This window comes from Castor canadensis, chromosome 3 (assembly GCF_047511655.1).
Source record: "Castor canadensis chromosome 3, mCasCan1.hap1v2, whole genome shotgun sequence".
Classification (NCBI taxonomy): Eukaryota; Metazoa; Chordata; class Mammalia; order Rodentia; family Castoridae; genus Castor; species Castor canadensis.
This window is the reverse complement of record NC_133388.1, coordinates 83,794,101-83,820,695: the sequence shown is the minus strand read 5'-3', so window position 1 is coordinate 83,820,695 and position 26,595 is coordinate 83,794,101. Positions and strand designations below refer to the sequence as shown.

The window sequence follows — 26,595 nt, the reverse complement described above, 5'->3', positions numbered from 1 at the left end:
TACTTCAATCCTCTTTACCCCTCAGTTTTCTTTCCTTTCACCTTTCCCATTTCTGCTGATCCCCTCCTACATACAGTCCCCCTTTTACATTCATGTCTTATTATTATTATTATAATTATTATTGTCATCATCATTTTAGGTTTTAAATCTTTATTGAAATGCTTGTAAATTTCATTTCAGAGGTTGGCTTTTCTTTGGAGGACTTCCTTTATGGTTAAATACTTTTAAGAGCAACAACACATGAATAAAATATTGATGAATAAGGGAACTCCAAACTCTTATAATGCTAACTCAATTATCTATGCAAATGAATGCATGGGTTGCATAAATCAACAACTTCTAAAGCTAATTTCCTAGTTTCAATTTAGCCAATAATTTCTGCTTTTCATTTTTTTTCAATAAACACTCTTCTTTCTCTCTAACCAGAGCTGCAGCTAAACCTAGTCAGCTTGAATTTCATCTAACCTTCTCTTTCCATTTCTGATACATCAAATGGTCTAAAGAGCCACCAAGAGTGAAGGATGGAAGCAGAAGGACTAGAAACACCCCAACAGGACAACAAACCCCTGAAGAGTCCAGTGTTGGATGGAATTCATACAGCTTATTTTCATGACACTCATGTCAAAAGTTAGCAAATTCCAATCTTAAGGCTATCCAGAGGCATAGCAGATATTACTTGGCAGCCAGATATCTCTTGTAGAGGGTTTTCTATATGATTAGATTTATGCTAGGTACAATTTTGATGGCTCTTTGCAAATTAAAATTATCTCTAAGGCAAGAAAAATGACTAGATTAAAGAAAAAGAGTGTCATAAGAAACACAGAAATCCTTTAAAAAGCACCTAGACCCAGTGGAGATTGTTTGCAGTAATGGGATAAAAAAATACCATTAAGGTTCAATAGATGAACATAACTGATACATAAAAGGATGCCAACTATTTCTGTAAGAGGGAGATCAGAAAACAGATGGAAAACAGCCATCACTTTGTAGAAGTAGTAGATATGGCTTACTATATGAGCCTATCTGAAACATCACACAGCATTCCCTCTCACTGTAACCCACATATCACCTTTCTTCCTGAAACTTGTTACTTGAGACTACCTTATATATCAGTTTATGCAGCAGTGTTATCAAGGATAAGAAAAAAATGTTATTTTATTCAATAAATACCCATTCTTAAAGGAAGTTTACCCAGTCTAATTTTTGAGCATTTTAAGCTCCTCTTGAACAGATTTTAAACGTAGTTTCTTAGTGATTTTTCTTATGTGTGGATACCTGTACTATGCTAAGAGAAAAAACTTTCAGGGTGAAGTTGGGCTCATAATGAAGATCATTGTTTTAGAAAATAGGTGGTGAGTAAAAAAATCCACTCATTGTATCAAAAGGTGTGAAATAGGTGCTTATTCTAGAAACCATTTTGTCTTAACTAAGAGAAAGAGGTTCATATGAACAGCAAGTACTTGTATTTGAATGTCTGCCTGGCACTTCTGTGCCTCTTTTCAACGGAATTCCAGGCTCCTTTTCTGAATGTTCACTTCCTGAATTATGAATATAGAACATGATAAAAGACACAGAAAGCACTTAGCATTCTCTTTACTTGTGAGTCAGTCTTCTGATAGATTGTCTTTCTTACTAGATCATTGTTGTGGTTCTTGCTGCTTTGTTTCTAGCAATACTTTGCTCCCCTCCATATTTAAGCCTAGGTCTTCAGCCCTCTACACATTCTCTGTGCTCATGGTTTCCTTTCAACAAATTTTCTTTTGTTAAACCTAGTCAGGATCCATTTCTGTTGTTTGTAATAGGCAAACTACAGTATGTGGAATTTTTAAAGTAGTTTAGAAACTGAGAAGACATAAAATGTGGAGAGAAAAAGCAAGATCAGTATCAGTAACATACAATTTTTTAGAAGAATGCCGTTGATTGTTGGTCCTCAGACTCACTAGGGGAGAATTAAGAGGTGAAAGTGATGCTAAGAATACCATCCCTGCTGAAGGCATGTTTCCCTTAGTGCATATGCTTGGCAAGCTCTTGTGTCCTCAGAGAATGCTCTCTGGGAAGGCCTTAGACCAGTGGCCTCTGTCTCTTTCTACCCCAGCCTACCGGAAGGATTAGAAAGAGGTTTATCAACACTGACATCCCTGGAAGCGGTGATTCTGATTTCTGGATCAGAACAGTGACAGGGCTGACAAGTCCCCTTGGATGCTCTTCTCTCCCCACCCCTGTCAGCTTTAGAAGACAGCTGTTGGATGTTAGGAGACAGATTGGAATAACTGTGAAAAGTAGAGTTAAGTACAGAGTAACCAAAGAATTCACAAAAATATACTGGTAGTAAAACGTAAGTAATAATATTCAAAGAAAATTTAGTTACTCCGGGCCCTTATCTAAACTTTGAAACCACTGAGGCACCAACAGCTGTAATATTCCCGGAGGTAACTATTAGGCAGGAATTAGGTCTCTTAATTTTCAAACCATGGTGCATTTCATTAAGACACCCTGATTTTCTGCTTTTTAAAGTCTTTTCTCAAATTATATTGAGGGACTGTTGATCCTTAAAGTTTACGCATTAGATGGTTACCTGTCAAAAGGTCCATGATGGTGTATTAATAAAGTTGCATATTGCTACAAAAAAACATAACTTAATATATTAGGGCCACTTTTATTACCAAATCTTGATCCATAAGATAATACATGGAAATCACTACTTATTTGATGGCAAATATTACAACTCCAAACTAGATAATAAAATGAATATTACATTTTCAAAAATATATGACAAAAGTTCAAATTCATTTTGCATATTTTCTTTACAAAAAGTTCACCAGAAAAGTAACTATTAAGTTTTTTTTAAATGCATCCATCAGATACTCAAATTCAATTTAGAATTTTTTACCCAAAATAAAGAAAATTCAATAGCAAACTTCTTTGTAATTATGACAAAACATTAATGTGTACATCTATGTACATATCAAGGTGAATCTTTAACGAAAGAAAGAACGCCAACACATATCAAATATCAGTTGAAATATACTTTTGACTCCATTTAAAATTAAAAAAACACTGAAAACATCTACATTTGAAACTAATAGATTTTAATCCAACCAGTATTTTATTTTCCATTGAAATTACTGTTTCCATTTTAAAGTAAAAAATAATTTATGTTATTGTTGTCAGTCTGGGGTTTTTTCTGGGTGATCATTTGTTCTCTATTTTTTGAAGTATATATATTTGGCAACACAGTCATCAAGTAGTTATTCTACACATTCATATTTGGTTTTTGTCTTTCTATTTCTCATCATTCATTGATGATACAAACAAACTTATCTTTTGACTGAAATTCCTTTTTTTTTTTATGGCTTATAATTTATGAAGAACATGGCCTTCTGTGATAAAGGCCCATCAAAAACATCATTATTCTACATTTATCTGAATTGAACTGCTTGATTTATCTGTTGGTGTTTAAAAGGTTCTGTTTTTTTTCTCTATTTGGCTTTAGTCTTCCAAATCATTTCCTCACCATTATCTTCTGAGATAAGGCTCTGCCTAGACTGTTGGTCAAAAAAAAAAAAAAATCACATTATTAAAATTATCTGTGACATTCAAAATAAAAAATATTTTCATGCAATCTTATTATTTTGGCAAGATGGCAAATGAATATCATTTAGCACTTCTGATGCTGATCTGGTCTCTTGTACTATCGCCTCTGGTAATGCGTTGCTATGCAAGATGTGCTGAGAGAAACTATTTGTCCTTCAGTTCTTTTAGTCCTTTGTTTTTCATCTGTTAATGGGGCTCCACTTGCTTTGCTTTTCAAAACTCCTCAAGTTGCTGCATTGAAAGATAAATATTTAGTTGATCCTCTTTCTGAACACTGCTCATTGTGAAATTTATACTAATAACAAATGAGTAAAACTTGTTGAATGGGGGGTCAGAATTTAGGATGGGTGAGGAAAAATAGCACTTGGAGTAGACATAGACTGAGGCAAACAACCAAGACACTTCAAAGTTCTCAGAGATCCACAAATTCTCACTCATTTGGGTTTAAAAATCTGAAATTTTCCAGATTGAAAAACTTTAATTTTTTCTAAAAAGTGGACATTTAAAAGATGTCTAAAGAAAGATAGAATTTAGAGTTTAAAAGCATAACTTCAGGAGCTGACAGAGTTGCTCAGGAGGTAGAATGCTCACTTAGCAAGCTTGAGGCCCTGAGTTCAAACTCTAGTGCTGACAAATAAAACCCCCAAAAGCATAACTTCAAGTTTGAAGATTATAGAACCAAAAGAAATCTTAAAAAACAGCTAGTTAATGTCTCTACTTTGGGCAGAGCAGCGCGTAGATTAAAAGGCAGGCACTGATCCTTGCTTAAAAAACCATCAAAGGAAGTTAAATTAGACAATATACTTGGCGGACCTGTTCAAGGATACCTCAATCTTACCAGAAAAAAATCACCTCAGATCCAACAAATTTGCACCACATGACCTAATTTTCTGACACAAAACAAAGACCTTATTTGTTATGGTGTCACAGTAACAGCCCTGGAGTAGGAATCTGAAGGTCTGAGTCATTGCTTCTTTTTAGCTGTGGGCCTTTCTCAAACCATTAAACTTCTGAGAGTCTGAATTTCTTCATCTAAGAAAATTATATCAACACAGTTAAAGAGTTGTGAACTCTTATTTAAGATTGTTGTCATCACTGCCATTCTTAAGTGCAAGAATATACTCAGCACCTACTAAATAAAAGGTCTTTTGCAGGTAACGTGGAAAACATGACGGAGCTGAAAACTTAATAAACAGAAAAGACATATCCATAAAACATGACCTAAATCAATAAAATAACATATGTTGCATGTTTAGTCATCATGAAAGAAGTAAATTCTACTGGAATTCATAGAGGAACTAATTTAATGTTTGTTGGAACAGCCAGGAAGTCAGCTATTAGTATAAAGACTGTACATAAAGTCTGGGAACATGGCTCAAGTGGCATAGCACCCATCTAGCAGGCAGAAGGCCATGAGCTAAAATCCTAGTACTGAAAAAAAAAAAAGAGGAGTTTTCTTAGCATAGTGGCTCATACCTGTAAATCCCAGCTACTTTGGAGGCAAAGATTGGGAAGATTGAGGCCAGCCTGGGGAAAAATCTTAGCAAGAGCCCATCTCAACAAATAAGCCAGATATAATAATGGCACTGTTATCCTAGCCATGCAGCAGGTGTAGGATGATCATGGTAAGAAGCCTGCCCTGGGCAAAAATGCCAGACACTATCTGAAAAATAACTTTAAAAACGGGCTATGTGTGAGGCTCAAGTAGAAGAACACTTGCCAAGCCAGCACAAGGCCCTGAGTTCAAACCTCAGTACTACACACACAAGAAAATACTGGCAAATGCAGGTTCCTATTCCAGGCCAAGTTGGGGCTCTTTGCTTAAACACATGGAACAGAACTTATTCAGGAGTAAAATGACCCTTTTGTTGCACTGCATCGAAAGATAAGACGTTTATATATTCTACATGTGTACATTTGTATGTCCAACAAATAATGAAAATTTTTCTACAATGTGCCAGATTAAAGAGATATAAATTAAACTACTGTTGTATTCTAAAACAATCTTGTAGTTAAATGGAAGGAAGCCAAAACCAAGATAAATCAAATTCTCACTTGTCCCAAGTGGAAAATGACATAGAACTCCAAATGAATTATGTTTCCTCTCAAACTTCTTGATTATTCCTAAATTCCACTTTGTTCCTCTCGCACAAGCACATGCACACACACTCACACACACACACACACACTCACACACACACACACACTCATGGCCATGAATTTACGTGATATTTAATAATAAAACTACATAGTTAAAAAAAACTTTCCCCCAACTTTTTCTTCACCATTGAAGCAGAAAGAAAAGCTTGCCATACTATATAAACACTAAACTCAGAAAAGAATGAAGAATCAGTTTACTGAATTTCAAAATTTTTAGGTTTTGAAAATATCTAGCAGAGGTAATGATCTTGAAAGTCATGGATTTTATTTTCAAGAACTCTGGCCTGAAAAAAGAATAGTTTTTTTTTTCTTATTTCTAACAGACAGTTTTATATATTAAAAAATAACTGAAATTCAGAGCATGATTTTTGACTAAACTAGTGTTTCTCTGAACATAGAATCATCTACATCGAAGCACATTGGGTGTATCCTAAAATTGCACATTGAGGAGCCACACCTTAGTCTACAAGAACAAAGAGCGGTATATGCATTTTAACAGGCAAATTGTTTTTCCTTGTCAATAATAAAGTCTGAGTAGCTGTGCTTAAACTATACTGTGGAGAAGAAGCATAGAAACTATACTATGCTCAAATAAAGATACGTGTTTAGTCAGCCAAACAGAAAGATAGAATTGAAGGAATATGACTGGGGTGGAGGTGACTGAGGGACTCTGAGCAGGGTCCAGAAATCTACTTAGGCCTCACCCAGGGGTGAGAATAAGAGTAGAGAAACACTAGTAGAAAACTGTGCAGTTTTGGAAAGGCCCAGAGAAGACAGGATCAGACCATAATCTGACTTCTACATTGGTTCTCCTTCAGGAGATTGCAAATATCACATCTGAGCTCCGCATCTACCACCAATCCAGAGTGATACATCACCAACAGCCAGGAAAAGCACTGGTAAGGGTGTACCATAGGGGAGCCTCACGAGCCCTGTGTACTTGAGGGGATGCCTTCGGAGGGCGGCAGGGCACCCGAGAGAGTAAGCACTTAGGACAAAAATGCATGCAGCTGGGATAACCAAGTATGACGAGGTGAGTTGGGTCTACCAAAAAAGGTTTTCAGGAGTCCTAGTCCCTTGGACCTAAGAATGTGACCCTTATTGTAGATAAGTTTTTTATACAGGAAACCAAGTTAAAATATGGTGATTAGAGAATGCTGATCCAATATGACTGTTGTCCTTACGAAAAGAGCAAATGCAAACACAGAAAGACACACGTAAAGGGTAAGGCAATGTAAAGATGCATAAAGAGAAAATGCCCATCTGCAAGCCAAGAAGAAAGGCCTGGAACAGACCCTTTCCTCCCAGCCCTCAGAAGGAAGCGACTCTCCCAACACTTTAAATTCAGAATGCTAGCCCCATGCATCATGAAGAAATGGGATTTAGTTACAACAATTGTAGTCTTCAGAGGAAATACAGCCTGGAAATTCAGACTACAAGTTCTTTCTATTCTAATATCTCCTAAAGTTTACTCAGGGTTTCTACTGCTCTTTCTGTCATTGGAGGACATCAGTGTTGAATACAGCAGATCTGGAGTCTGATGTCTGAGGCCAGGTGGTAAGTACTGCTCCTCAGCAACAGGCATACAGAAGCACAAAGGAACACAAACACACCCTCCTACAGGTGCCTCAAGGGTACATAAATCCTCCCACACTGTCCTGGTAGGAGAAAGGTAGGTCAGGGAGGGATCCTGAGCCAGCTGAGAGTTTCCAAAACACTGCTTCTCATAATGAAAATGATGGAGTCAGTTAGGGTTGTTCAGCACTCACCATCCACAGAGCTTAGTGCTTGAGAATGTATATAGTATAAGAAACAAAGAAGATATATTGTTTTATATAGCTAAGATACATGTATTAGTCTAATTTGAGCAAATGTGATTGCACTTAATGAAAGATTAGGAATTAAGGGATGAGTATCTCCCATTTATTGATGAACCTTAATTAATGGGGCAGTGCAAAATGAGGCACGGAGAATACATCATCACAGTTTCTTACAGCAGATGGACTTGTGGGTATTATATAACATTCAGGAAATTAACAAACTGAAGATTAGCAAAATGGTGTTGAGGTCATGTGCCTACAACTGGTCAGCAGGGATTATACCCCTGTCCATTCATTTCTATTTCCTACCTTTTATTCACTAGGCCATAAGAAGTTCTATGCAGAATAATATGAGAAGTACTGAATTGCAAAGAATAATTCAGTAACTGCCATCAGTAATGAGTGACTATGATGCAGGCGGAGAGGGAAGTCACTGCTATCAAAGGCCTCAGGAAATCTTACCTAGAAAAGTAGTATTTTTAGCTGTTTTAAGCTAGATCAGAGTTTTGGAAGCAATGAATGGGAAGTAAAAGTGATACAGGAAGTAGAAGCCACATTCAAGCCTAGGTTTTCTTGAAAGGCTATGACTTGTGCAGAGAAATTTGAGGGTCTTGACTCCCTAGCCATAGCATCAGTCTGCCAGGTAGCAATGGGAACTCTGTCCTGGGAAGATGGGCTGATCTAGAATTTAAGGGCACTACAGAGTCATATAGCATTTTAAGTGCTGAAATGATATGCTCAGATTTTTTTTTTTGGAAGAATCAACTTAGGAAAGTATAGAGGGTATATTTGGGGAATCAAATTATGTGACCATGTGCTGGGGACTTCCCTACCTGGATCACTTGCAGTAATCTAAAGGGTAGATGATGAAGCGAAACAAGGAAGACATGGATTCTGGAGTACTTGAAGGAGATTATCAGATATTAGTGGCTACTGGTGTGTTTGCAGGGCAAATAAATGTTTGACTAGGAACTTTTAGGTCATTATTTTCTAAGACAGGGTGGATTGGGATGATTATAAATAAGACAGGAATCCAGTCAAAATCACCAGTGCTATCGTCAGGATTCCCATGAAATCCTGCAGGGAGAACTGTGTGCAGGAAGAAGAAAATCTAGGCCAGTAAATGAGGCCAGAAGAGCAGCATTTAAAAGCTCAAGTGTAATGGAATCCTTGGCATGTCTTTGCTCAGACTTAGCTATGTGCTCTTAAAATAATTTTTTTAAATATTCAAGAATGAATTATTTTAGCGGAAAGTCTTCTGATGTAGTAAGTTTCTAGTGCCAAATTGGCCATTAATTAATTACATGACCATTGGCATATCACTTACTCTAACTTAGACTCGGCATCCTGGTCTGTAGAATGAGGAGATCTTTAAGGTCCCTCTTTCTTGCTATCAAATGCAACAATTTGCACTCATTTTTCTATCAAATAATTTTAATTGAAGCATATATTACTTGCTATTATAAGGTATTGTGTCAGGACTTTCCCAAATGTTGGTGGAAAGAAAAATTTTAATGATAATTCTAACTTCATAACTATAGAACTACCAGGCCTTTAAAACCTCAAAATTATAGATGTTTCTCTTTCTACAAAGACTGAAAACAAATTGTAAAGATTAGAAGGATGTTGTAACAAACTGGTAATAAGAGAAATGTTATCAAGACTGGATAGACATTTTCCCACATCATCTTTGCAATTTCTTATCATGGAATGGATGCATTAACAGTATCTATGGAGGGTGATGTCAGATAAAAAATTCTTCATTTAGAAAACTTACAGATTTAGCTCTGTGTTGACTTCTAACAACAATAGCCTAAAATCAGTCAATATATTGATTCTGCAATGAGGAAAAGAGATGATCAATTTTGCAGTCTGATGTTCTAGAATTTCTCTTTCCAAGTACTGCACGTAATAGAAAAGCTCTGTTATCTAAACTGTTGCTGAGTTTGTCATACGACATCATTTAATAGAATGACCTATTTCTTAAAAGTTCTCCTACTCTCTCAAAAGTCCAGAGAAATTCTACTGAAGACTTTATAAGATAAATTAATGGCTAAAACTGTAGCCTTATGCCAAGTTAGTAAGTCAGAGAAAATCATTTCAACCTTCATCCAGAAATTAAATGGTTATTGATTGATATGGAAGATACTGTAACCTTTCAGGTGAAATTTCTTTATTCTTAGAGGATAATTTTGCTAGAAAATAGAATTCTGGTTGACTATCTTTTCTCTGTTAGGACTGTGTTATCCCATTGCCTTCTGGCCTCCATGGTTTCTGTTGAAAAATTAAGGCCTGAGTCTTTTTTGAGGACCCCTTGCATATGATTAGCGACTTTCTTACTTCCTGTCTCTCCAGATTCATTTCTTTACATTTCAACAATGTATGGTGTGTCTAGATGTGATTCTCTCTAAGTTTATGTAAGTAGTTGTTTGTTGTGCATTTTGGATGTACAGATTGATGTTTTCCATCAAATTTGGTAAGTTTTTAGCCATTATTTCTTCATATATTCTTCTTTTATCCTTCCCATCCCACCCCCATTCTGGGACTTATGTGTCTTGATATGCTTCATGAGTCTTCTCTACTTTGTTTTTCTTCATTCTTTTTTGTTTTTGGTCTTTATATTAGATAATCTCAATTGACTTTAATTGCTGTTTTTTCAAAGATATTCTTAATTTTATGAAATATTATCATCATTTTATTTTTCAGACATGGTTTCCTTTATTTTTTTAAAATAGCTAGTTTAAAGTCTTTATCTAGTAAGTCCAAATCTTGACTTCTTCCAGGACAGTTTCTCTTAGCTGCTTTTTTTCTTGTGTGTGGGTCATACTTACATCTTTCATTGCATCTCTGCATCTTTCATAATTTTTTTTCTGTTGGGATCTGGACATTTAAATGATACAGTGTTACATCTCTAGAAATAAGATTCTTTCTCATCCTTAGGGTTTGTTGGTTTTTTTTGTTTGTTTGTTTAATGACTTTTCTAAGCTAATTCTGTAAATTGTGACTTCTTTGTCATATTTGACTATTAACGTCTACTTAGTTGGGTAGTAGTCAGTGAATACTTAAGCAATTTTCCATTAATGTCTAGAAGCAGCTTTTGCCTAGAGGATCTCCATGTGTTGGTGACATGCTGCCAGTGTTCAGATTGGCAGTTTATAGTGTGTCTTCACTTAGGTTTCCTTCTTGTGCAGAATCTCAGTTTATGCCAGAGGTTTTAGCCTTCAAAAGTCTTTTCTGGGTATGTTCATTTGTGTGGCTACATTCACAGGACTATATTAGCAATTTTCAAAAATTCCTGCAGACATCTGCATTAGTCTGCTCCGGGTGCCATCACAAAAGTCTATAGATTAAGTGCCTTAATATCATAAGTTTATTTTCTCACAGTTCTGGAGGCTAGATGTCCTAGAGCATGCTCTGGAAGAGTTGATTTCTGGTGAAGGCTCTCTTCTAGGCTTGCACATGGCATCTTCATATGTTGTCACATGGCCTTAATGCATGTGTGTAAAAAGATTGTAAGCAAGGTCTCTAGGATCTCTTCTTAGAATAACACTAATCCTATTGGATTAGTGCCCACACTTAATGACCTCATTTAACTTTAGTTACTTCCTGAGAGGTCCCCTTTCCAAATATAGCCATACTGGGGAGTAGGACTTCAACAGCTGAATGTTAAGATTTTTTTTCCTTCTGTTGCTTATTTTTATTTTGTACAGTTAGCATCATCTCAGGCAGCCTCAATCAATGTTAAGCAATTATTGCTGATAATTTTTAGTAAATGCCCCTAGGGAAAAGCTTGTTTTCAACAAGCAAGCTTTGACACAGGTCAAATAAAGACACGCATTTCTAGTGGCATTTCCAGGAAAGAACGAAGTCATACAGTGGTAGTTCTTTGGTAATATTGCTCTGTGATTGTTCTTCCTCTCCCCAGTGTCTCCTAGGCTGCTCATTTTCATTGTGATTGTGGATCTGTTGATTTTGGTACAGGTTGATGATCCCTTATCCAAAGTACTTGGAACTTAGAAGTATTTTGGAGTTTGGATGTTTTTAAAAAAATTGGAATATTCATAAATACATAAGGAGATATCTTGAGGTAGAAAAAAACCTAAACATGAAATTCACTTATGTATCATATATACCTTATACACATACCCTGAAGGTAATTTTATTCAGTAGTTTTAGTGTGTTTGCATTTTGATTTTAATGTCACATGAGGTCAGCTGTGGAATTTTTCCATTTCATGTCAACATTCAAAAAGGTTTGAATTTTGCAAATTAATATAACCATTATGGAAAGCAGTATGGAGATGTCTCAAAAAGCCAAAGATAGTACTGCTGTATCATCCAGTGATAACTGTCCTGGGCACATATGTAGGAACATAAAGTCAGGATACAATAGAAACACCTGTACACTGATGTTCATCGTAGCACTATTCACAATAGCTAAGTTCTGCAAATAACCCAGATGTCCTACGACTGATGAATGGATCAAGAAAATATGGTGTATATACACAATGGAGTTTTACTTAACCATAAGGAATAGTGATATGTGGGTGGAAAGTAGATGGATACAATTGGAGGACATTATGTTAAGTAAGTTAGTCTCAGAAAGACAAAGGCTGCGTGTATGCTCTCATGTGGAAGATAGATCTGAAAGATAAACATAAACAAAAACAAACGTGATCATATGCAAATGCATATGTAGAACATGTTTGTAATAGTGGAACTACTCTGTGGAACTCAGAAGGAGGGAAAGGAAAAGAGAGATGGAGCATCAGCAACAGCATAAAACAACATCTGAAGATAGAGGATGTAAGGATATGTATTGAAAGCTATTGAAAAATGGGGGGTCGGAGGTAAAAGGTAGGGGAGAGCAATTGAAGTAGTTGAAGGACTAGCGTAAAGTAGTCTTACAGTGGGGACACAGTGTGAAACCCCTTGGAACATTGACTTAAATATTAATAAGGAAAGACAGGACAGGACTGTATAACAGGTATAGAATGTGTGTGGGTGATACTAGTGGGAGGGGGAGAGTAAAGGAGATTAAGGTGAGGGTATATGGTGGATGGACTTCATTCATCTACTTTTATGAAATAGAACAAAGAAACCTTGCAATTGCTCTAAGTGGGGCAGGGAAGGAGTTGAGGGGGAGAGACAGCAAGGGTGATCTAACCAATGTACAATATAAGCCTATTTGGAATTGTCACAGTGAATTCCCCCTGTACTATGAATATATCCTAACTTAAAATACCTCATAAAAACGTTTTGGATTTTGGGAATATTGAATTTTTTGGATTAGGGAAGCTTATAACTTTTAGCTGAAAATTAAAAGCTTCTGTGACCCAAGGCTTACTTGTTTTTTTTAAACCAAGATTCAGTCACTTTTCTTGAGTAAATACATACCAGATTAATGTAAGCCTTTGGCTGATTTCTGGAATTCTGAAAAAAGTTGATTTCAATAATTTTTGGTAGACTTCAGATTGCATTTATGGAGGAAAGAATTTTCAGATGTTCTTGTCTGTCATTCCCATTGACCATCACTTTTTCATTTTTATAAAACATTTTCTGTTCTTTTTCTTTGGTAACCTCTTTTCTCCTTCCCTGTTATCTTCCTGTTTCTGTTATTTTGCTTAGGGGCAAGTGTTTAAGATCATTGGCAGTACTTAGGATCAAGAAGGCAATTTTATTTTCCAATTTTTTTATTTAAGAGCATAAATATTCTATTTTCATACAGTCATACAATGTACATTCACCATATTAGCCCTCCTTCACCCTCTCCATTTATTTTCCCCCTTCTAATTGGTACCCACCCTAAAACAAAACCTGTTTTACCTTCTTGGTCTTCATTTATTTAAGTGAATGTTGACTGTTCAAGGGGATTTCGCCTTGATGTTTCACACATGTGTATATTGTACTTTAATCAGATTAACCCCCTCTAATACTCTCTCTTTCTTCGTGCCCCAGTTCCCTATTATTTAGCAGCTCTCAGTGCATTTTATTACACTATCTTCATACACAGATGCAATATATTTCAATAGTATTTGATTTCTATCATGCGCTTTACCTCTCCTGCCACCCCATAGTCACCTCAGACTCACTGTTATGATCATGCTATCTCTCTCTCCCTCTGTCTGTCTTTCTCTCTCTCTTTCTCTCGTGTATGTATATAGGTATATAAGATCATACCTGTATTGATGTAGTTCCTACAGGTCTAGCTTCAACATACGAAGGAAAAGATTGTGACCTTTGTCCTTCTGAGCCTGGCTTACTTGACTTAACATGGATGATCTCCAGTTCTATGCACTTACCTGCAATTAACATAATTTCATTCTTCTTTGGCTGAATAATACTCCAGGATGTGTATGTACTGCAATTCTTTAATCCATGCATCAGTTGTGTGGCATCTAAGGTGTTTCTGAAGCTTGGCTATTGTGAATAGTGCTGGAATAAAGATGGGCGTGCAAGTGGCTCTGTTGTGTACTAGCTTATGAAGGTTATTTTAAATTAAGGAACTTCTATAGTTTTTAGTTTTTAAAGTGTTATTAGATGATAAATTGTGTTTTAAATAAGAACGTGTTAAGAGCTCCCATATATAAAGATGTATCTCTATATAAATATATCCCCCATGTGTGAAGAGAAATATTTCTCAAACTAATAAATAGAATGGAAAGTCAAATCTCAGCATCATACTTAAACACACACATATATAGATATTCTAATAGTCTTCTCCCCTGAAATCATCACCTCAGTTTGGCTTCCCATGTGAACCAAAGCATTTTTGTTTTCATTGTTGTGCTGGCTGGGGTACATTGTGGCATTTACTAAAGTTCTTACAATATATCAAACAGGTCATACTTAAATTCACCCCCTCCACCATTCTTCTTCATCTTGCCTTCCCCCTATTCCTGGAATAGTGTCAACCAATTCCATTTTTCCATTTATATACATGTATACACAGTGTTTGCACCATATTTTGGTATATTTTTTTTTAGTTTTCTAATGAAAAGATAGACATATTTTGATGTATTTAGTATTGGTCATAGTAGCCATTCCAACATGTAGAGCATAATCAGAATTTTCTCTTTCCTATCTTAACGTTTAATTTTTTTCACCAGGTATAATGATTACAAAGTAATAGAGAGTAATATTTGTTTTCTTTTTCTTTCTGTTAGAATCTCAAAATGTGGATTTTATTTGTAGTGTTCTTGTAGTGGCTGATCAACTTCTCATAACTCGATTGAAAGAGATTTGTGACATGCAGAATCTGATCACTTGACTGCACCTCAATCCCCCAACCTGGTCCAAGCTGCCCCCCTCTCTTGTCAGATTATTACACTGGATTCCACCTAGGCTCCTGATTTCATCCCATTTGTTTCTATGATAGCACATGCCCCTGCACTAATCCCTGTAACCTGGAATATGTGCAGGTGTGATTAAGGTTCTTGCAATGAGATTATCCTGAATTACCTGGATAGGACCAATTTGATCACATGGGTCCTTGAAATGGGACAACCTTCCCCTGCTATGGTCAGGGATGTGCCATTGGAAGGAGGTCAGAGGGAAGGCAGCATGAGAAGGACTCAACAGCGTTGCCAGCTGAGATTTCAGAAGTTCACACAAGCATCCAGGAGTGCTGCAGAAGGTAAGGGCAGCCCTGGCTGATGGGAGCTCAGACCTGCAACAGCATAGAATCCAATTCTGCCAAAATCTGCACAAGCAAAGCAATCGACCCTTCTCTAGAGCCTCCAGGAAAGCCTGCAGCTTTGCTGATGCCTTGATTTTAGCCAAGGTCATGACCTCTGTCAGACTTCTAGTTTACAGAACTGTAATAAGTTTGCTGTTTTCTAAACTACTAAATTTGTGGTAATTTGTTGCAGTGGCAAAAAAAAGAAAGATTTGTGAAGTAGCATTAACTGAAAAACGTGAGTAACTTTAAATTAGAGCATTAGCATGTTTTCAGATTGGTTCAGGATTACTGTATTATATTAGTGTTATTACTCATTATGGTAAAATACACCACTATTTGTACCACAGAAAATGTTGAAAAATTTAAATTATTGCATGCTATCATTTGTAAGCATATCCTTACCTCAGAAATGCGAAAGTATATACATCTTATACTTGAAAGATGGTGTTAACTTTTTATTGAAATGTCATAGAGCCATGAATAATAGTGATGATATGAAATTTATTTGAGAACCTGCAGTTTGAAAGCAGATTTTTTTTACCCTTATTCTGTTCTTGATTGTGTCTCTGATTTTAGTTCTTGATTGTATCTCTGATTTTATCTACTATTTGCTGGAATTTTTCTCTAATTCTTCTGTGACTAATGTCAATAAACCATATCTATTATCTCTCAAAACATTCTGTTTTTTATTTTGGTTATTTCAAGGCTATTCTTAACACTCAACTTTGAAATCCAAAATTGCTCTTTTATTTGTCTTTTGTCCTTTATGCTCAAACTCTTTCAGGTATCAAAATTGATGTGTCTTCATGATAAAAGCGAGAGCACACAAGGGAGGGGTGAGGATAGGTAAGACACCTAAAAAACTAGCTAGCATTTGTTGCCCTTAACGGAGAGAAACTAAAGCAGATACCTTAAAAGCAACTGAGGCCAATAGGAAAAGGGGACCAGGAACTAGAGAAAAGGTTAGATCAAAAAGAATTAACCTAGAAGGTAACACACACGCTCAGGAAATTAATGTGAGTCAACTCCCTGTATAGCTATCCGTACCTCAACTAGCAAAAACCCTTATTCCTTCCTATTATTGCTTATACTCTCTCTACAACAAAATTAGAAATAAGGGCAAAATAGTTTCTGCTGGGTATTGAGGGGGTAGGGGGGAGAGAGGGGGCGGAGTGGGTGGTAAGGGAGGGGTTGGGGGCAGGGGGGAGAAATGACCCAAGCCTTGTATGCACATATGAATAATAAAATTAAAAAAAATTGATGTGTCTTAACTGTAGGTCACATTTCCCCATCTTCTGATTCTCAGTTACTATGCTAGTTAGGTCTGGGATCCATTTCTTTTGTGCAGAATCACGGTAGTCTTTAAATGCTTTTCCTCCCTTCTACTTTCTTTAATCTTGCTATAGGAAGTAATTGTGTGTTCTTCATGTTTAGATATTTTTAGTTGCTTACTCTAGAATGAAAGTTAAATTTTCTTAGCCTTAACACGGAAGGTTTATGGTTTTCTAATTTTATATTTCTTTTGCTTCATTGTTACTTTAGGAAGCATGAAGGAAATTCCTGTCAAATTCTTCTGATTTGTACTTAGTGATGACTTTACTTAGCTCCATTATCTTTTTTTGAGCACTGTAGATCATCTTGTCCTTGGTTATCAGTGAGAGAAAAATACCCTGGATCTTTTATAGGCAAGAAAAAAACATATTAAAATAAAGGGAAGCATATAATACATATATTTACATAATACTTTCACTTTTTAAACTGACTTTCCTGATCTCCCTTGGATATTCTTTCTTGGCACCTGCTGCACAGTCGCCTCTATTTATTAATGAATTCCATGATCTTCCTAGAAACTAGAAAAAAAATTCCACAGAAGTTTGATCTCTGGTTATTGGGCAGTGTGTATATCTTTGTTCCCAACTGAAGAATTCTAGGAAGTTTTTTATATGATCCAATATTATTAATTCTGTGAGATGTGAGATGTTTTCATCATCTGTTGAAACTAGGTTAGTCGGGTAAAGCAGAAACCATTATTGACTGCAATTGCAACTTTTGATAAAATACAAAAGAGAAGAAATAAAAAGATAAGTAGAAGCCAGGTTCAGAAAACAACTGTATTCCTCTGCTGACTGGGACTCAGAGTAAGACAAAGAACAGAGAGGTTCAAGAAGTTGCAGTTTTATGCTACATAGGTAGAATGTTCTTGAAGGGTCTCTAGCAGAATCAGATACTTCACATCTAAAATTAATAGGATGGTTACTAAATTCACTCTTTTGTACAGTATATCAGATTCTGAGCTGGCATGGGTAATATTTTGGTAAGAGTTAGATGTGTATTCCAAACACACACACACACACAAATATATAATGCCTGATAGATTAATAAACATTCATTCATTTTATAGAATTATTTCATCTGTTTCTCTTAGTCTTAAGAATATCTCTTTTGGTTTTATGGAAGCGGGAATAGCTATAAATAAAAAGGAAAGTTTAATTAATGAAAGTTAAACATATTAAATTGTTAGGAGTGTTGTTAGTACTTACATGTTTGCCCTTTCCATATTTGTTTTGCTTAAAATGTTTGTATATGCATGCCTTTTGAAAGTACTCTAGCGTACTGTAATGGCAAATGAATCCTTCATTTGTCCAGTATAAGTTGCTTTTGGTAACAAAATACTTTCAGTTTCCTTGTTCTAAGTGTTCAAATATGACAACTTTCAAAACCAATATATATTATCTACTGTAATGTGCCTTTCATCTAATTTTGCAAATCTTTTCTTTCTTTGTAGTTACCCTTAAGAATGCTGCTATGCTGTTGGAATTTGCAGCAATGTATAGCGCTGAACAGCTGAAACTGTCTTGTTTACAGTTTATAGGACTGAATATGGCAGCTTTACTTGAAGCGAGGTTGGCTGAATACATCCATTATATGACTTCAGCAAAAGCAAAATAAAAGATATGCTATAATTTAAAAATGGATATTTACCTGGAAACAGTTTGATAAATGCTAATAATTTTAAATTCATACAGATTTTAAAATTAGAGGAATGTTGGAAATGTCAGTTATTTTTATTACTGATTTTGGGTTTTTGAGACAGGATCATTATGTTGCCTGGGTTGGCCTCAAACTAATGATCCCCCTACCTCAGTCTTCTGAGTACTGGAATAGGTGTGTGCCAGCAGGCCTGGCTGGGAATGATTTGTTTTTTTAATGAAAAACTTCACACTTTACAAATCACATATTAGGTCAAACTATTGCTTTTTTCTCACTAAAAAGTTAGTGGTAAGAGAAATGAGTCTATATTGGTGATTATAGATGTTTGATATTAAAATCCTAGTGTCAATTTGCATTGTAAGGATTTATCATCTAGTTCATTTCTTTATTTTGTTCAGTAATAATAATAATAACTAATACTTAGTGCTTAATTTGTACTTGCTTTTGTATTTTGCTTCAATGATTATACCAATAATTATTGCTTACTATGTAGTGGGTATTTTTCCAAAATACGTTAGATTAATTTGTATAACTTTCATGAAAACTGTGTACAGTAGGCTCTGTTAATATCTTTTTATTACAAATGAGGAAACCAAGAGACCCTTTTTCTTTTGGAAAAGAACCAAGAAAATTTTGGTTTATATTGTTACTATGTTAACAGCTTTTTAATAACTCACTTTTCAAAGTCTTTAATCAAAAACATGATTGAAAAGTAATGTTCTGCTGTTTCTTGGAGATGAATCACTAATATTCTAAAAATTGTCAGGTAGAACTCAATTAGGAGAAAATTCTTTTGCTATTTAAGCTCTATTATTTTGTGAAAAAAATGCTTTTAAGTGAAAATCAATGTTATGAAATATTAGACAGTGTTATTTTAAAATGCATTTGATACCTAGTCAGAACCCGGCTAGATTTTCAGACTAAATTTAATTTCATTGCTACATTGTTTTAGTGTTTCTGTTGAAAACATTTTTATTACTTTCTATTGCCAAATTAATATCATTTGGTTTGTCAAATAAGAATCAACCAAAAATAAAATAAACATCAACTCTATCTAAAATCATATATTGGAGGGCTGGCAGAGTGGCTCAAGTGGTAGAGCATCTGCCTAGCAAGGGTGAGGCCCAGAGTTCAAATCCTAGTACCACCGAAAGAGTAAATAAATACTATATTAGAAAGTGATGTGTCACTATTGTTCAACTATTATCTTGGAACAGGTGTTTCAGCTGAACCACTTAAGGATAGTACTTGTGGTGATGTCTCATATAGTTTTGCTTAAGTAGACATACAAGTTCAGTCAAAGATTTATACAAATTAAGTTCTTAATCACATATGAGTTTGCTAGAAATATAAATAATATGTGCAGAGCACTAAAATTGATGTAGCATCACAAGTTAATGTATCATTTATTATCAGTGTTGAAAATTGATTTAGTACAGATTTGAATATATAAGTAATTTCATACTAGGTGTAGAAATTGCTTTAAAAACATATATACACATACACACAAAAATGTACATACACAAATATATATATTCATACACACATACAGAAATAGAGTATGAATTTTTACAGTTTCCACTGATGCCTTATAATACCTGTATGGAACCTGAATGAAATGCAGCTGATACAGTCCAAACTTCATTTTGCACATGAAGATGGTAAACCCAGAAAAAAGTTGAGTTATTCAAAGTCATGCAGGTAGTGGTACAATGATAATTCTGGATAGAATTTGCTTATCCTGATACATAAGCCATTGTTAATTCAGTGTTGTAATTTATGGAAAATGAATACTTACTATTTTGTTAAAATAGAAAAGATTCTTTGTAAACTTACTTGTATAAGTACTTGAGTTTTTTTTCAAGATATTTGTCCCTTAGGTTTGCTGTTTACTTGAAATAACATAATTACTATATATTTCCAAAAGGTTTTTATAGTAGACAGTATATATAAGCTTGAAAAATAATGTTGTTACTTATTTGGCAATTTGAAATATTTGTACATATTTGAAAATCTTGGCAGCTATTAAATTGAGTGTTATAATTTTATTTCTCATTTTTTAGGTCTCTTGATGTTTTAAGTGATGATGTTTTGAAGGATCTTTCTGTATTTTACCGAAAAATGGTAAGGTTTGTGTTCTTCCAGTGAAGATTTAGTGGCCATAATATTATCATCTAAATAAATTAGATCAGATTTCACAGTGGAATAATTTCTTAAGGAGTGCATATACATTAGGATCTTTTAGAAATGAGAAAATGGAATTTCTTTTGGATACCAAGATGAGTATGGTAATCTAAATTGAAGATACTTAATGATAAGATTTGTATCTATATTAATTCACTTATAAATAAAACTTACTGAAAATTTCAGAGTTTTTCTTACTTACCAAAGGTCAGGACAGTGCAGGAACAGGGATTCACATGACCTAACAAATGGACTAGTCTGTACTTAATAATAAAGTAGAGCTTTTATGCAAGGTAGGTTTTTTTTTTTCACAGTTTTATGAAATATACTTTTTAATGAATCTAATAAAATTTTTCTTCCCTTGTGAATTTAGGAAGTTACTAGGCATTCTAGATCTTTTCTAGTTATTGTCACCATATACTAAAACAGATGGAATATTTTATCTATATTTTTTTCTTGTGTTTTTACCCAGATGGCAGTCCTCCTGTTTGTGCTTCCTGTAAAGCTGAGATGACAGGTGTGCATCATCATCCCCAACTATTGTTTGAGATAGGGGCTTGCTAGTTTTTTGCCTGAGCTGGTCTCCAACTATGATCTACTCAATCTCCGCCTCCTGAGTAGTTAGAACTACAGGTGTGAGCTACCATGCCTGGCCCTTAAAATTCTTTTTTCTGGCATTTGGTAGCATTTGGCATATTGGAAGTTAGACATATCTACTATCTTAGATATATAGCATATATTGTTGAAATTACAATAAAACTTTTAACATTGATATAAATAATTCATTAACCACTATAAAATAATAGTTTTCACAGCTGGACTGCCTAAGTGGATGAAATATATAATGAGATCTGTAACATTAAGGTAAAATAAAGATAGTTGTGACCCTCACAGCTATTTTATTTTCCCTGTCCTGATTTAATAAGGAGTTAAGCATTCTCTGAAATGTTTTAAAAGTTGTCAAATATGTCTAGTTGACGCTGATAGTTAATAACAGCGTATACCCAAATAATGTTCAATGTTTTACTTTTTTTAATAAAGGTTTTATTATGCAGAGAGGGAACTGGGGCTTGGTGTTGAGAACAGTTTTCTTCACGGTAGCCAGAACATTTTTCAGCTCTCCTCACTTCCTCTTGATATAAATATGTGTCCTTACCTTTTCCTCGGTAAACATGGTACATAATTCTTGGATCAAGTCTTTAGGAACTTGGTGTGGTTGGTGAAGATGGCTGCGTCTGGCCTGCTCGTGTTGTTGGTCATTTTGTAGCTCTTGTTTAGGGCCACAGCTTAAACAGTAGTAGTGCAGAGCCAATACTGCTTCTCTTCAATGGCTACTATGGTAGCAGTGAATGTTTTACTCTCCAGAGTATTTTCTTTTATACTATCTTGTTTTCAGCTTTCACAGAAATGCTAGGATTAGAACAAGTACTAAATTACACTTAGGCCTAGTGACGTTACATAATTTGCTCAAGTCTGTATAGATGAATGCAACTCGAGCTTGCTTATCCTTATGGTTTCTGTTTGACTAAAATACTATATTCTGTTGATTGAAATGCATAGTTCTTCTGCTGTTTCATTTCTAACTTAACACTTTAAGGTTTGCTGTTTCCTAGGGAAACTATGTTTAAGAAGGCAAAAACAAAAGCTAAAAAGAAGACACGTAAACGTTCTGATGGCTCTGGAGGTTATAATCTTTCAGGTATTATTCAGAGTCCCCCATCTACAGGTTAGTGGAAGGTGTTTTAGCATGTATTTCCAGTTCTGATCTTTGAATTCATTATCAAATTCATTTAACATTAATGTTAAATTTACTTAACATTATTAAATACTATTTTATGCTGTCTGCTGGAACTACTAAAATGGAAAGTTGTTTGTATAAAGGCTATGGAAAATGGCAGTGTTTTGTGATAAGTCTCTGGTTGAAGTTTTCTCTGGCAGCACAAAAGAGGTCCCTCAACTAGTCTGAGATCAAAGATCTCTTCGTAGAGGAAAGTGAAACTCAGAGTGGATCTTGAACAATAAAAAGAAGTTAGCCAAGAGAAGGAAGCAGGTAGACATTACTAAACAAAGGGGTGGCATGTTCTCAAGCCAGAGGCAGTAGAATACACTGAACATCCCTGATGCACATAATATAGCACGGCTCACTGCAGAGGATGTGTGCAGGTGAAGATAGGCTGAGTACAGTCAAATTATGGAAGACCAAAGGAATTTGGATCATATTCTAAAGTCTATGATGACTGTTGATTAGTTTGTAAAACAGGTTATAACTGGATAAAATTTATGTTTTTAGAAAGACTACTCTGTCCATTGGCATAAAGTATTAGAAGTGGGCAAAATATGACAAAGATAGTGTGATTATGTTGATTGAATTCAAGTATGTCAGTGCTCCAATCAAAATGTCATTTATTGGGTAAAGAGAGAATCTTGTAGTAGCATATACCATATTTTACATATAGGCATTATATGAGCCTGTTTGAATATAAAGCTCATATAGTTTTTCTCAAATTCTTTAATTTACTAAAAAGATGAAAAAAATACCATGAATACCTACATGTACACACACCTATGGACAGTCTGTATTATGTATTAATACAGACTTTCAAAAAAACCTGATCTGTTCAGAATAAATTGCAGAAATGATGTTTTCTCTCAATACTTCAATACAAATCTCCCAAGAACAGGAATGTTCTTCTGTACAACCACAATGCTGTTGTCATATTTAAGACAATTGACATAATTCATTAATATTACCTAGTATTCTGTATCCAGATTTCCCTAATTATTCAAAAATGTTTTTAGAGCCTTTTTTGTTTTAATCTTTAAAAATCTAATATTCTGTCAAGATTAGCATGCCTTTGCTTATTGTTTCTTAGCTAGAACAGTATCCTCCACACCTTTTTTGTTTTGTATTGTAGTTTTCAAAAATTTAGACTGGTTGTATTATAGATTATCTCAAATTCTGCATTTGTTTGGTCTGTGTTAAACTATCTAAACGTTTCATAGTTTTTTTTTAGGCAAAACATAACATATGGTAATAAAATAGTGAGAGTACAGTATGGTTTTGGTTTTTGCAAATGGTAGGTGCATCTGTCCAGAGCAGTAAGAACACAGCCTGGAACAATTTCTATCAGAAATACTTTCGTAGTCAGTCAGTTCTATACAGTTCTACATTGTTTTGTGTCCATGGGGAAAATAGCTATTATACAGGGTAGAGAACGAATTTTATTCTGTCTCTTTAATTAGCTATTACAAATCAGATATTTATCATGTCTTATAAAGTTCAAGGGAATAATGTAAAGAACGACTTTTAAGTAACGTAAAAGATAAAAGAATAGATAATACACCTAAATTGATTTATGAAGTACTGAAGATAGAAGTCAGGAGAGCCAGTAAATTTGAAGGACATGTCTTAGGACAGTTCCAAATATAAAATTCTGTGATCTCATATTCCCCGTACTGAAAGAGTTACTTCTAGCCCTTAAGAGAAGATTAATGGGCAGAAGCATAAATGGATAGATGGTGATGAAACTAGTGATTTTCTAGTTACTTAAATCATTTATGGAAAAAGCAGGTATTTGATTTGTTTTAGATAAAGTTATTATTACTAAATGTGGTAGAATTTCAGAGCAGAGCTAGACAATAGTAAAGAAATAATTTATGTCTTTAGATACAAAGAAACAATATCAGAAAATTTAAGTGATTTAAGGTAGTGACAAAAAAGAAATTGGATTTACTCTTGATTCGAGTTCCATATTCTTCCTGGTATATCATTCATTCTGTGGTCAAAGTAGATGATTAACTGGGGACAAGGAGACCTAGTTTTGGAAAATAAAAAAGAAAACTGAGTATGAGGCAAATTTGACTAAAGTCAGTGTGTGAAAGCTTAACATGCTTAACATATGTGTTGATCCTTAAAATTACGCACATGATTCTATGAAAGTGTTTTTGACTAAAAATAATGGTTGGCTCTGATAATTATCCATGTGATTCTCTAAATTTATTCTAATTGGCTTTTGAAAGCATTTCACTTATTAAATGTAATCTCTTAGATGAAAATTTGCCAAAATTATTGAAATAATAGCTTGGAAAAAGTTTGAATGTTATTATCAAACTGTAACTTAGTAATAATAGCAGAAGAATCATATAGCATGTCATAGTGGTTTACTTAAAGGGAATAACACTTGTTTGAAGGTACAAGAGATGTTTTATTTATTTTTAAATCAATTGTACAACTTTTACAACTCAAATATAAAGTTTGATGCTTCATCTACATTGTAAGAAATTTGAAATGAATGAAAATGACCATCTGAAATTAAGCAAATGTTTACTTTATGGTCTATATGTAAAATGACTACTGTGCTAATGACCTTGGAACCAGATGTGACCTAGGCAGGCATTTAGGCTGCCTAAGTAACAGAAGAAAATGACATACACATATAACAACTCTTTTACTTCACATGGCAAGCTAATTAAAAATAACTTACTTGGCAGAGTTTTATAGAAAGAAAACAAAACAAACCATCAACTCTCAAACAGGCTACCATTGGCTTCTGTAGGACTCTATCTAGGCCAACGTGCTGGCTAAATAAGAGGCGCTAAGGACACACATTGTTTCCTATAACACAAAATGGAGCCAGTGCCCTTTTGTATGAGGTCATAGATTTCTACAGAGGGAGACAAATGAGAAAAGGAAAGCAAAAGAACAGAATTTATTATTTTTCTTCTTCCTTTTTACCTTTTATGGGGGAAAAATATAATCATTTACAAAGCAAATCCCCCAAAAACTGTGTTCCTTAGGTTCAATGAATAATTGCTTTATATGCTCAGTTTTTCGCTTAAACTACTATCTCTTCACTTAGCTTGATTGTAAGATTTTGGTATAGTGAATATACTTTAAGTATTATTAAATCTGGATAAATGGAAGTTGCTTTTTGCTTTCTATTTGGTTTCACTGACTGTAATGCATGTATATTTAATGCTTACATGTTTAAAGTTTCCTTTTTTAAATTTCACTTTTTAGATTTGTTAGTCTGGTAAGGCCAATTCTGTGGAATCTCTTCCAGACTTATTTGCATCAGACTCTGAAGGAAGCTATGCAGGAGTGGGTAGTCCTAGAGAGTTACAGTCCCCTGACTTCACAACAGGATTTCTTCTAGATAAGATTGAGGTTTGTTTTAAAAAGCACTGTTTCCTTACCTTTAGTTTTCAGATTAGTAGGCAGTTTACCCTTTACATTATATTTTGAAACACTCTCCTATTGGTTTATGAGGACATAAACTAATATATACAGCGTTACTTTTTTCAAATTTGTATAGTTTTTCTAGTTTTGGATCTTTTAATGGCAGTGTTGAACCCTTTATAGATATTACTTCTAACCTTTCTAATCTTTAAAACTCTGAAGACATATTGAGAAAAACATTTGTAGTTAAATTACTGAAATATATCTTGGGAAATTCAGTTAACACCAGATAAAATTTGTCCAACGAAAATGATTTTGAAAGTAAGCCAAATTTCAAATTCTGCGAAGGGTCTTTTCTTTCATGATGTTAACTGGAGCTGAATGAGGTAGAACAATTGAGTTCTTCTAGTCTAGCACTATTAACTTTAAGCTGTACGATTACTATTGTGGTTAACTCTGAGAGGGGCATCCTTAACATCTCATTCCACAGTTGTTAATCTAAAAGATAGGAAATTCTACAGTGTTCTAGGCTCCATGGTGTTTTTACTGTAAAGAAGTTTGGGGGGCAATTGTTAATTCTCATAAGGTTGGTCTGGAAGACAATTGAGGCTTAAAGGAAGGTCGGAGGCATATTGTGAATGTTTTGCATTAATAGAATATGATCCTGACAGTGGAAATGCCATTTTAATAATGTTTTTGACCCATTATAACAGAAATAGTTTTAGGGTCCCCTTTGAATTGTCAGTATTACTTGACTTTAATTTTATTCAGAATACTTTAATTATATTCAGTGAATTATAGGACATTTATACCAAACTTCCATTTTGTGGTCTATCTGAAGTCATGAATATTAATTTAAAAATAACTGCATCATATCTTACATGTACAACTTTCATTTAAAACATTTTATTTAATATTTGTGTAAATATAAATTTAATATGCAAACTCATTTCCCATAATAATCCCTCTCCCTCATTCTCTGTACTT

General features: G+C 34.6%; 2 protein-coding genes across 3 annotated transcripts in view; one reads left to right on the top strand and one right to left on the bottom strand.

Annotated features, from left to right (window-relative positions):
* The window catches only part of LOC141410465 (inhibitor of Bruton tyrosine kinase-like), a 973,048-nt gene that overhangs the window by 539,524 nt on the left and 406,929 nt on the right, over nt 1–26,595 (bottom strand). The gene's annotated exons all lie outside the window — the stretch shown is intronic.
* Nucleotides 1–26,595, top strand: part of LOC109679643 (uncharacterized) — a 113,551-nt gene that overhangs the window by 52,385 nt on the left and 34,571 nt on the right. The window contains exons 3-8 of the mRNA XM_074066895.1: nt 14,740–16,100; nt 18,040–18,157; nt 20,309–20,369; nt 20,902–20,946; nt 22,027–22,155; nt 25,493–25,596. Coding sequence (XP_073922996.1) covers nt 20,940–20,946; nt 22,027–22,155; nt 25,493–25,596 — 240 coding nt within the window. The 5' untranslated portion in view covers nt 14,740–16,100; nt 18,040–18,157; nt 20,309–20,369; nt 20,902–20,939. The remainder of the gene's footprint in view (nt 1–14,739; nt 16,101–18,039; nt 18,158–20,308; nt 20,370–20,901; nt 20,947–22,026; nt 22,156–25,492; nt 25,597–26,595) is intronic.